General features: G+C 37.6%; 1 protein-coding gene across 5 annotated transcripts in view; it reads left to right on the top strand.

The window, feature by feature from the left end:
• greb1l (GREB1 like retinoic acid receptor coactivator) overlaps positions 1–12455 on the top strand; it is a 57320-nt gene that overhangs the window by 26866 nt on the left and 17999 nt on the right. For all 5 annotated transcript variants that reach the window (XM_051916004.1, XM_051916019.1, XM_051916029.1 and 2 more), the window contains exons 2-14: positions 860–943; positions 2217–2376; positions 2573–2749; positions 4337–4513; positions 4804–4980; positions 6500–6622; positions 7206–7322; positions 8592–8732; positions 8943–9068; positions 9564–9704; positions 10172–10357; positions 11301–11603; positions 12123–12251. In XM_051916004.1, the coding sequence (XP_051771964.1) occupies positions 2220–2376; positions 2573–2749; positions 4337–4513; positions 4804–4980; positions 6500–6622; positions 7206–7322; positions 8592–8732; positions 8943–9068; positions 9564–9704; positions 10172–10357; positions 11301–11603; positions 12123–12251 (1954 nt within the window). In that variant the 5' untranslated portion in view covers positions 860–943; positions 2217–2219. The remainder of the gene's footprint in view (positions 1–859; positions 944–2216; positions 2377–2572; positions 2750–4336; positions 4514–4803; positions 4981–6499; positions 6623–7205; positions 7323–8591; positions 8733–8942; positions 9069–9563; positions 9705–10171; positions 10358–11300; positions 11604–12122; positions 12252–12455) is intronic.

Genomic DNA, 12455 nt, shown 5'->3' on the forward strand with positions numbered 1-12455 from the left:
TCCAAATCCATTTTTGAGTCTCATAGTGGAAGGTTTTTCAAGTGGATCTGATGATAGCGTGCCTCTTAGGAAAGCACTCTCAATCTGATTTTCTTGGCAATCATTCAAAAAGCACTTAATTATCAAATAAATGCAGATAATATAATACTATATTAATTGTAACTGTATTTATTTTGAAGCTAATCCTGATGTCACTTGGTAGAGGTCAATATATTTACATAGATCTAAACAGATCCGTCTTGTAACCTAGATTTTAAAAACTAATAACAAAAATTCCCCAGATAGTTGTTTATTTTTTGATTTTCAAATGTCTACAGGTCATATATTCTTTGCAAATTTGGGATACTCTTGACAGAAGTATTTACCTGATTGATTGATGGCTTTACTGCATTTCACTCTTGTTTTAACCAGGCCAAAAGAACAAAACCTGTCCCATCAGTCTTTGTGTAAGCCTGGAAGTAAGAGACATGGAGTTCCTTTCCCCTATGCGTTTCACAAACATTCCCTTGAGGTCATAGTGTCATATAACTCATCCTTCAGTGTTATCAGTTAACAGCTACATATGTTGAAGATCACTGCAATCTGTTCTACTTTACAAACAACTGTCTGATCTGAGATAATACATGGATTAATACTCACTACATATTATTCTTAATGATTTGTACCGTAATAAATTCTTCATTCAGTGCATTTAAATCATAATAAACCCAGTCTCTGATGCTGTAATAGTTAAGAGCAGCTCTAGGAGTGAATAACAAATGTCTCATGTATATTGGCTTTGTTTTCCCAATAATTTATATGGTATTTATACTGTAAGTGAAACTTGTCTTGTGTCTGACCATTTGCCATATGTCTGTAGGTGCAGGAGTACTGCAGTTCATCTTTGATATACCATGGAGAAGAGGTGATCCTGTCCTTCTACTGCTAAAAAATATAATCAAAGGTAAAGTGGTTTCTTATGATAACAGCAAATCAAGCCTATGAATAATGTCATTTATTAATAGTATTTTCTAAATGTGATGTTTCTATTGTTGCAGTTCTATTGTTTTCTACAAGTAGTTAATTATCATATATGAGAGCTGTCTTTGAGGGTTTTTATGTGAACTCTTGGGCCCTGCGGAGTCATTGATGTCGACAAACTCATTTGTCATAATTTGCTGTCTTGATTGTCATCTGGATCACAAACAGCATACAATACAGAGCTTTTGTTTGTTTTGTCACAAGACAAAAAATGTAAAAAAAAAAAAAGTAAAGGAAATGCAATCAGAAGTGCAAATGAAAGCGTTAATTCAGAGCAGATGGTCATAGTTATACCTGACATGTAGCTCAAGGGTAAAAGTTGCTAGTTACATGCTAACAGCTGTATTACGTGACAGGTTGTCACTTGTCAGTGACTACTTTTAATAAATGGCTACAGTTGTTATTAATTATTAGTATTAAAATATTTATTTCATGGCTCTCTGGAGTACCCAATTGTTATTGGTCAACTGAGCCTTTCTGCAGTGAAATATTTCTGGGATAATGTACAGTTAGCTTTGTAATTATTGCTAAATAAACCTTTTAAAAGCGATGTAAGACCCTTCAGATTAGCATCAGGGTCTTGATGATCCCATCACAGTTTATTTTGTGATAATGACTTACTGACTGTACAATATCCCTTACTTTTCTTTTGTTCATTTTTTGAATAGTTGAGTATGTCTTAATAAAACAAAAACAATTCAGAGTCTGCTGAAAAATCTTAAGGATGGTTGTTTTAGTGACACAGGCTACCTTTTACTGGAATGTAGTTGATCAGACCTCCATTACTATTTGATTTGCGTAGGTCCCACTGTTTGAAATTAGGCCTTGTAACCCTTCTGATACAGTATAGTGTCTGATTGTCTCAGGAACCTGCTCATGCTCAGGAAAATGTGCCTGGACTGTTAATACAGCAGCAACAGTTTCAAGGGCTATTCTACGAAAGACTAAAAATAGCCTTGTTCAGGGTGGAATTAAAATTTCATCCACGCAGTCCATCAGAACATTATATTAATGTCTCCTTCCTTCTCATCTTCCTTATAAATGGATTTCCTTGAAAATGAAAAGTTCTTTTTATGAGTTCAAAACAAAACTGAACCAATTGTGATGTGTGTGTATGTGGTATATATATATATATATATATATATATATATATAGGGCAGATTTAAACAAAATGAATATGTGCCGTTTCATTTCAGATCATGGGGAATTCATACGCAGGGCAGCTGAAGTCTGCCCGCTTTGAGGAAGCTCTTCACAATTCTATAGAGGCCTCATTAAGATCAAGCAGTGGTGATCCACAGCCTGTATTCACACAGCTGTATCTTGAGCCTGATCAGTATCCTAGCAACCTGGAAGGTAAGCAAGGCAGTTTGCCTTCACAGGAATTGATCATGATTTGGTATTAGTCATAATTTGCATTTTTAAGGAGAGACTTACTTTAGCGATTTTCTTCAAATTCATCAAAAAGCTCATATGTACATGCGTAAATGTAAAGCTCATGTGTGTGTATATATAAAGCAATAGCACACCTGTTCCTGGTTCTGCCCTCCAGATATTAAGCCCAAAATGAACCTGAGTCTGAGGTCCGACCCATCCAGCCATGTGCTGGTGAATTGCCAGTCCTCCAATTCCATTGATGATATGGATGATGAGGATGATTCAGACACCAGCAGCCCACCATTGCCTTACCTGCAGGGACCACCTCCTGATGGTTGCTGCACTGTTGATGGTAATAACATTAAAAAACCATTTACAGCAAGTTATCATCATTTACTCACCACCCTCATGTTGTTCCAAACACATATGACTGATTTATTGACCTTATTTTTAATGTAAGAGTAGGTGTGGCCGTTTTAAAATTGAATGTGCAAGGCTCCTGGTGTCATCCACTTCCAGTTAATTTAGCTGTACAACATCAGTCTGTTATGCTGCCTGATATTGCAAACTGGTATTGTTTTCAAATTAATTTTTTATTTATAATCATAATCATAAAAACATTGGCCACAGTAGCCGTGTTTCCATTACCCTTTAAATTGCGCAAATTGAAATTGCGAATTGAAAATACGCCCGATGGAAACACGTCAATTTCGCAAAAACTCCCATATATCGCAAAAAAGTTTTTACGCTCGCATGAGGTGGTTTTTCAGGCAATTCGAAAAAGGAATATTTCGCAAAACTGCAATGGAAACAGTTTTTTCACATTTACAGTATGTTTTTCATTTTTCACCTGCCGTATGTAAAAGTCGATCATTCTATAAAGAAGGTGCTGTATGTTTGGACAGAAGACGAGAGTTCTTCATTAAACTCATAAAAGACAAAAGTATTATGGGACTACTGGATTCTAAACAACAAAGAAATGCCACAATTTGAATTTATCAAGACCTCGAAGCAGATAGGAGGGAGAAATGTGTCCGCTCCCAAGTATAAGGGGCTTTCCTTGCCATAAATGCTTGGATAACATGCCTCCATCTCCTTTGATTAAATATAATGGCTAGTGCAGTGGCTGGGACATAGGCTACGTAAACCTACCAACATCCGTTGCCATGATTTTTGGAATGACTTATCGCGAGAGGAAAAAAAAGACATTTTAGTCGCACAACAACGGTTAATAGAAACGCCGCCATTACGCAATAGTTTTTTATTGATATTTAGAAAATATCGCAAAAGGTTTTCACAAATCTGTAATGGAAACTTGGCTATTGGTCCATTTACTGCACTTTATTCTTCTGGTTATTTACCTAATGCAGCTAATGAATTGGAAGTCTTGAACAGTCATGATTACTTCCGCTTTGCAAAATATGTTGTTAAAGGTGGCAAAAAAGCACAATAAAAAGTACAATAACAGTAGTCAATACAACTCGTATGCCATATATTCCAGGTCTTCTGAAGTCCTATGCAAGCAGGGTGTTATAAACAGAGCAATGTTCACACTTGTAGTTCGGTTCTTTTAGTCCAGGTCAAAAAAGAAAATGATACATTTTCGAAAATGATATACTAGAGTTTGTTTGAAAATGGACCAAGAGACATCTTTTCTGCAGTCTCGGTCAAATTGTTTGGTATGCAACAGGGTTCGGCAGCATTCACATTTATTCAAATGAACCGCAAATGCACCAGAGTTCCTTTTAATCGAACCAAATCTGCCACGTGTGAGCACACCCTAAGTGTCAAGTCAGTGTCAAGGTGAAATGTATGGTAATGACATTGCAAAACTTGAGACACTGGCATTGAAACGTGTAAACCGTGAATCATTGTACATTTAGCTACAACAACATGGCCGATCTTCATTATATCGCTGACTCAAGTCATCTGTGCCCAGGTTTCTGTCAAGCAGGAAAGGATCTACGCCTGGTTTCCATGGCAACAGAGTCTATTGAGGTTCCCGCAGGGTTTGAGCTGGTTGGTGCCAAATCGCCCAGCATCCCAGAGCACATCCTTGTCTGTGCAGTGGACAAGCGCTTCCTGCCAGATGAGAATGGGAAAAATGCACTTTTAGGTTGATGTTCCAATTCAATTTCACGACCTACTTCAGTAGGATGAAGTTAAATAAATAATTTATTCTACAAATCTGTGAAATGTTATGTAAAGCACATTCAGAACTCATTTGATATTTAATACTTCGTTGGATTTTGGACTAAAGAGAGTTGATTTATCATTTGATGCTTTATTGCCTGTTACAGTAGAGGAAACAGTGTAGATGTTGATCAAAAACTTTTCAAAATTCTTTGTGTAGTCTTTCAGTCCTTCACAACACATATTGATGTATTTTTTTGTGAATTCATGAAGGGTTTTCAGGGAACTGTGTGGGCTGTGGTGAGAAAGGGTTCCGCTACTTTACAGAGTTTTCCAACCACATTAACCTGAAGTTATCCACTCAGCCGAAGAAGCAGAAGCACTTAAAGTACTACCTGGTGAAGAACTCTCAGGGTGCTCTGTGCAAGGGAGCCCTCATCTGCTGGAAAGGTACCCACATGTGTGCAAAATGTTGCATGGCACAGATAATGTATAATGCGTTGTTTAAATTTAGTTTTAAATTCACATGATTAACTATCCGAGCAAATGGATTAAAGGGTTAGTTCGCCCAAAATTGAAATTTCTGTCATTAATTACTCACCCTCATATCGTTCCAAACCAGTAAGACCTTCGTTCATCTTCGGAACACAAATTAAGATGTTTTGATATTCTAAGAGGTTTCTTATCCTCCATTGAAAGCAACGAAATTAGTAGTAAAAACATAGTTAAAATAGTCAATGTGACTGCAGTGGTTCAACCTTAATTTTATGAAGCGACGAGAATACTTTTTGTGCGCAAAAAAAAAACTAAAATAATGACTTTATTCAACAAATTCGTCTCTCCCCGTCTCTCCTCTGGTACGCTATTTTCATTGCAGCTTCTAGGTTCTACATCCGAACGATGGCTCAGTATTGGCCGACGCCTGTTCACATGAACAGCACGATGCATGCGTGTGATGCTGACGCAGGAGCCGGCCAATAATGAGCCAGCGTTCGGACATAAACACGGAAACGCAGCACTGCGCCAACTGCTTAACAGACTGACAGAGAAGAGGAAAAATTGTTGAATAAAGTCGTTATTTTTGTTTTGTTTTTGCGCACAAAAAGTATTTTCGTCACTTCATAACATTAAGGTTGAACCACTGTAGTCATGTTGACTATTTTAACGATGTTTTTACTACTTTTCTGGACACTGAATGTGCTAATTTCATTGCTTTCAATGGAGGATAAAAAAACCTTTGGATTTCATCAAAAGATCTTAATTTGTGTTCTGAAGATGAACGAAGGTCTTACGGGTTTGGAACGACATGAGGGTCAGTAATTAATGACAGAAATTTCATTTTTGGGTGAACTAACCCTTTAAGTTAAAAGTTTGTATTTAAAGATAATTTCCAAATGTATATTTTTGTTGAATTTTCTGCTACATTTTTAAATGTTAAATAAGCTCAAATATTAAAGTAAAAAATGTATTTAAATAATTTAAATGTCATTTAGTTGCCAGTTCAAATTAATTTGCATTTGTGTTTTATTTTCAAATTAATAAACTGATAATTATTTCTTCCTTATATATTAAGATATTGTATTTAAAGATAATTTCCAAATTGTATTATCTTTGTTATATTTTGTTAATTACATTTTTGTTAAATATTTTGCTTTATTTTTAAACATTAAATGAATGAAAAAGTAAAGTTTATTAAAGTTATTACACAATTAATTTAAATGTCTATTTAATTGCAAATTCAAACTTATTTGCAAATTGATACATTGATAATTGATGATTCCTTCCATAGAAATTACAGAAAAAATACACAGTTTGAATGTTCACTGAAATTATCTGCAGCTTATGCCAGACCTGTAACATGGAAAAATAAAAAAATATAAAGTTGTTACTGAACCTGTTTGATTTGACAGAGAAGGATGGTTCAATCAACATTAACTGAGAATTTAAAAATAAATGCGGTTTTTCACAGATTGTAAGACACGGCCATTCTCAAGCAGTGCTTCTTCATCCAAGCCTAGTTCTTCATCCTCACTAAGCAGCAAGGAAAATGGAGACACAAATGGCCACAGTCCATCTCCCTTCCCCCTCTCAGGTGAGTGTAGGTGTGGACCGTCAAATATTGTGTGCCACTATCTTCTAAAAGCTCTCTAGTATTTAAAAAAGGACCTGCACAGAGATGTTTCTCTTGTGAAAACCTCATAGGAGGTCCAGTGTAAGACAACACATGCTGCATCTGTCCAGGGGAGGATGTCCATCTTCTGTTGGTTTCTGCTTAGTCCTGCATGCACAGAGGTCATGTTCTGTTCTGGGGGAGGGTACATACGGGGGTGGGGGGTGAAACCTAGGGTTAAAGAGGGCTGGGGGGGCTACTCAGCATTTGGTGACATCTGGCTGGAGGCCACACAGTGTTTACCCAACAGTGTTTGGTGAAAGAAAGCAAGTCATTGTCTCATTCTTCCTCACAACACCATTCAGAGAGCCGGGCAGCTGGCCACAGAGTGCGTCCATTAGTGACGATAACACAATGCATAAAATAGGAGAAGAGCTCATCATTATTATAACCAAATGTAACAAATTTTTGTCTTTCAACTAAATTATGCGCAATTTTTTTAAATTTACCATTTGCAGTGGAAAAGTAAAGCTGCATTCATAATAAGTTGTTCTTTGATCCACAGACTCGCCTCCTGTTCGCATGCAATCTGGCTCATCCTCAGGGATTTTTGGACCCCCAGAGCTGGGCTTCCTCAAACCGTTGAACACACCGACTCACGGGACCAAGACATTACCGATCGGTACAAGATATTTGTCCTCATTTTGAATTTAAAGTAGCATTGATTGCTCATAATACCAAGCTAAAAAGCCATATATGTAAGTACAACTTGCTTTTGCATTAAAACGTTCAACTCAAACAGTTGTTAAAATGATTTTGAGGGGATAATAATTCAGTCATTTGAATTTGACAATTCAATGTGCTTGTTAATTGATGGTCATAATTTCTCATACTTTGGATTAGAGATTTGAACAAACCGCACTGTACATTCAGCCTTAGCATTAAGCTAATTATAGTCAACTTTGTGGTTCAAATGTTGTTGGCTCCTTCATTGTTTGTTTTTCTCCGCAAAAGGACAGAATTAATCTCTTCTCAGAAGGTCATTTGTATTGGCTGCTTACACATCACAACCCCTGTACACACTTGTGCAAACACACACATATAAACGCACTTCAAGTCATCAATATAAGAACAGAATTCTGTATTAAGGGTTTTAATGTCAACCCACGCTTCAAATTCCCAATGATTGATGTTGAACATATATGTGTTCTATTTGTGTATGTGTCAGGAATATTAGATGTAAAAGTGGCCTAGCTGTTCATTATCAATATGCCATCAGTTAAAGGTAATCAATAAACTGTGCTCCACAGGACCCATTCTCCTTCAGAAATGAGCGAGAATGCTTTCCTCCCTATTGAATTTGTGTGTTTGTGTGTAGGTAGGGGAGTTTGCATAGTCTGTCACCAGAAAAGTGGACATTAGCCATTAGTGTGCAAAACATGACACCCCTCAGGGCACTTGGGAAATGCTTGAATGCATTTTAGTCTGAATTTGAAATTGTTTTTCACGATTTGTGTGTGTATTAAATTGGTATTATTATATATTTTTAACAAAAATGCTTTTATAAGTGGTTAATCTATATCCTAAGTAGGTATGACATGGCCACAGTTCTTCTGGATTTAGTCTGTCTCAGTTTTATCTGTTTTATCATGTAATCACAGACAGATTTGATGATGAGGAGATCTCCGTGTGGAGCACCGGCTGTTGTCAGACTCCTTGTGTATTCAAAAATCTCACTGGATTATTAAAATTAATGGCAAAATGAATGTTTGGAAATGTAAACTGATATTTCCTACTGACACACTACAGCAAAAGATAATAAAATAACTGGCTTAAAACCGTTTTTGGGGGGTGAAAATACTTGCATACGTGCATAAGACTTTTGCACAGTACGGTGTATATATATTCTTTCCACTGTTTCTTTAATTCCCAACATGTATTTGTTTTTTAGTTCCCACTGCACTGCGAGTAAACGGTCTAACTAATGGTCTGAGTATGGAAGGGCGATCCAGTCTACTGAGCCCCCCTCATACAAACCCACTCGCCACACCTAATCATGGCTATAGGGCCACAGAACCTGGAGACAGTCCAGGTAAGAATTAAACCAGCCAATCACAATGCTGCCTCATGCATGTCAATAAGTGGTCAAATCATCTGGCTGATGCACAACAGCAATAGTCTATTTTAATAGTCTATTTCAAATGTTTACACTATGCAATTTGCATTTGATCAAAGTATAAAATGAAATGATTATCCTGATGATAACAAACATTTTCTATTCTATATCTGCTCTTTCTTGCAGCATCCTCTGCTATGGCATCAGGTCCGCCCAAAAAGCGCCACCGTAGCTGGCACCCCACCTCTCTAGTGCCTGTCCCAGCCACGGCTGTCCCTGTGCCAGCCATCCGAACGCTGACGTGCAGCTCTGGTGCGTTTGACTTAATCATACTCAGCCTTGTCGATTTGTTGTTATTCTTTTTTTATGCTGCTTATCTGTGCAGTCAGTTGATTCCATCTGTTTATGCGTGTCCCAGAGCAGGAAACAGACATGAATTTGATTACCTTCGCTTTTTATTTTAACAAGTACCAAGGGACATGACATATTCCATCCACAAGGATGATTTATTCATTGTTTCCATTAAAACAGGGGTGAGAGGTCACGTTAAATTAGGTCCTAAAGTGTTTAGCATCAGCTTGGAGGGTTTATGCCTTGAAACAGCTGAAAGAGTGGAGCTTGGAGATCCCTGTAGCTTAGTTTTCTTGTCCTCACCATTGATTGTCATTGTCACATTAACAAAGCTTGAGAGGCTGAAGAGATCCATCCAAAGTATTATTAGGTTTCCACAATGGCTTGACAGTACATGCTGTATGTTCCAGTAAAAAAAAAACTACATACATTTAATGTTTTGCTCCTTTGTTCCAGGTTCTTTATTGTCCCTGTCCAATCAACAGCCTCCATCAGTGTCAGGGGTCATACAACCCCAACCAATCACAGCGGGAGAAACTGTCATCATTCCTGACAACCTTCTGAACTCCTCCGGGGTCCGGCCAGTCCTTCTCATTGGTCAGTGCTCTGTCTTCATAACACTCTTATAAAATGTTTTTAATTTATGAATTAATATTTTTATATTTTTAATGAGCATAATTAAAAATGTCAGAGGGATGAAATTGTCCTTATATCATTATAAACAGAATACAGTTCTTGAAAAGAAAACCTCATAAAGCAGTTAATATATATCTTGTTAAGTCGGCATCATCCTTTATTGTTACTGCTTTGTATTTTTTCTTTCTTCTTTTAAAGTTGTTAATTTATATCTTAAATAGGCATGAGGATTCTTAATTATTATTCTTATTTCTGTTGATCTAGCATGATCTAAAATAAGAATTAATAATGCATGACATTTTCAGTTTTACAGAAATAGGTTCATCACACCAGCACACAATATAACCAGATCTCTCGAGTACATCTTTTCCCTAATAACTGTTTGGATGTGTGTGTGACTGCATGGTTTGTTTGAATTTCCTCTACAGGTCAAGGCACTTTACCATACTTCTTTGGCAATGTGGGTGATCTGGTGGTGAGCCCCCTGCTGGTGAGCTGCTATAAGGGCAGAGAACTCAATGAGAAGACCCTCGCCAGTCTGGGCATGTCAGCAAGCCAGTTACTCACCACAGAGACCATGATACTGCTCACACTGCAATACCTCGCTCGACTGGGTAAATAATACTGACATACAGACATCAGAACACAGATAATCATTTTTGAAAATAACTTTTAAAGAGGTCATGACATGAGAAATCAAATTTGCCTTTTTGCTGTTTTGATATTGCGGGTTCTGTGACATCACATGGGCAAATACATTTGCATATGTCTGCCTCCATAGCAAGAAATCGACAAATAGTTACACATAATCATAACATAGGCTCCGCCCACTATCATTCAGTTGCGTAACGGCTGACATTTGCCTACACTGAGTGTTGTGTCGCGTCAAAAGCAAATAAAACCCATTATAATCACTGACGCTGTCTACACTGGATATAGTATACAGATGCGCATTCAGTTTCTGACATACTCCACGCGCTTGAGTCTGTCAACAGGACAGATGGAAGAGTGAATGAACGTTTGCTTTGACACGTCCAGTTTAAACAGCTAGTTTGCGTCCCTGTACAGACTTCAGTAAGATCCCAGCGTTGGAAACAAGTGTGTCGGAAGTGAGTGGGGGGTTTATTTTAATGGCGTCCCACATCGTGTTGGAGGATTTTTTGGTTGTTCAGAGCAGTTAGTTTTGTGCAAAAGGCACAGCGTAATGCAGAGTTCGCAAAGAAACATTTGTTGACAGATGAAGCAGTCAGCTGTATTGGATCTGACAGCAGCTGCATTATAAACCGTAAGTAAATGATTTCATAATGCTTTTTCTGTCATATATATTTGTTTGTTTTATGTGGAAAAAACTTTATTAACATTATAAGTGAAACACAAGGAACATATTAAAATAAAAAATCCATGTCGTGACCCCTTTAATGCATTAGTAACATGAATTTATCAGTCCACCTTTTGTACACTTATGATACATGGATAAAAGTGTACAGCTTATACAAGAGCAGTTAGTACCTGCTTTATAGTGACACAGTTTATTCATTTTTTTTGTATTTAATGCAGGTACGGAGCAGATCCCGTTACGGGAAGAGTTTGAGCAGATTGTACTGAAGGCCATGCTGTGTGGCCCGACTGGCCCTCCCATGTCACCGTCCCAGCTGCCCTGGCTAGCTCGAATGGAGGCCAGTGTGTCAGGGGGCAGCGTTCAGGTTCTGGCCACCCACGGCTCCCTAGGGGAGGGCATCTCTGAGTCGCTGCGCTCTCTAAGTGAAACGCCACCACAGCAGCAGCAGTGTCTGCCCAACTATGTGCTCATTATCTGCACCTCCAAAAGTGGAGTAAATGAGTTCTGCGTGCTTGTGTTGGGTAAGTTCTGCTGCTCTCAGAGACTTATTCTTAGTTCATAGTTTCATTTTTGTCCATTTATGACCTTTACATGATATAAGAATGCCATTTAAAGGGTTAATTCACCCAAAAATAAAACTTTTATCATCAATTACTCACCCTTGTGTTGTTCCAAACCCATAAGACTTACATTCATCTTTGGAACACAAATAAAGATATTTTTAATGAAATCTGAGAGATTTTTTTTGTCCCTCATTATAAGTCTTTTCACCCAAAACTCTGACTCTTCATAAAGAGATCTCTCAGATTTCGTTAAAAATATCTTCATTTGTGTTCCGACATTGAACATAAGTCTTTTGGGTTTGGACCAACATGAAGGTGAGTAAATGATGATAGAATTTTTATTTTTGGGTGAACTAACCCTTTAAGGAGTTTACACAATGTCAGGTTATGCATGAGAACTCATTCGATAAGCTGTAAGTTTTGTTGTTGATGTTGTTGTTATTGTCTTATAGATGAACGTGTTGTTGTTTTTCTTAGGTAAATATCAGTCTCGGGCCTTGGCAGAGAGTATGCTCACTACGAATGAGTTTCTGAAGGAGATCAGCTACGAGCTCATCACAGGGAAAGTTAGTGTGCTTGCCTCACACTTCCAAAGCACCTCATTAGGTGAGTCTCAGCGCACAAGTTTAGTGGAATCCATCAAAGCTTTCATCAACTTATCAATGTCCTCTATTTAGAAATTCATTTAAAAATCTAGATGCAAGCAGCAATTTTGGGGCGAAGCACACAAGGTGAAGTAGATTTGTGTGGTCATTGCGCCCTCTCTGGTGATTATAAGAACTAGTTCAAAGGCTATAAGTTGACCATAAC

This window comes from Ctenopharyngodon idella, chromosome 2 (genome assembly GCF_019924925.1).
Source record: "Ctenopharyngodon idella isolate HZGC_01 chromosome 2, HZGC01, whole genome shotgun sequence".
Classification (NCBI taxonomy): domain Eukaryota; kingdom Metazoa; phylum Chordata; class Actinopteri; order Cypriniformes; family Xenocyprididae; genus Ctenopharyngodon; species Ctenopharyngodon idella.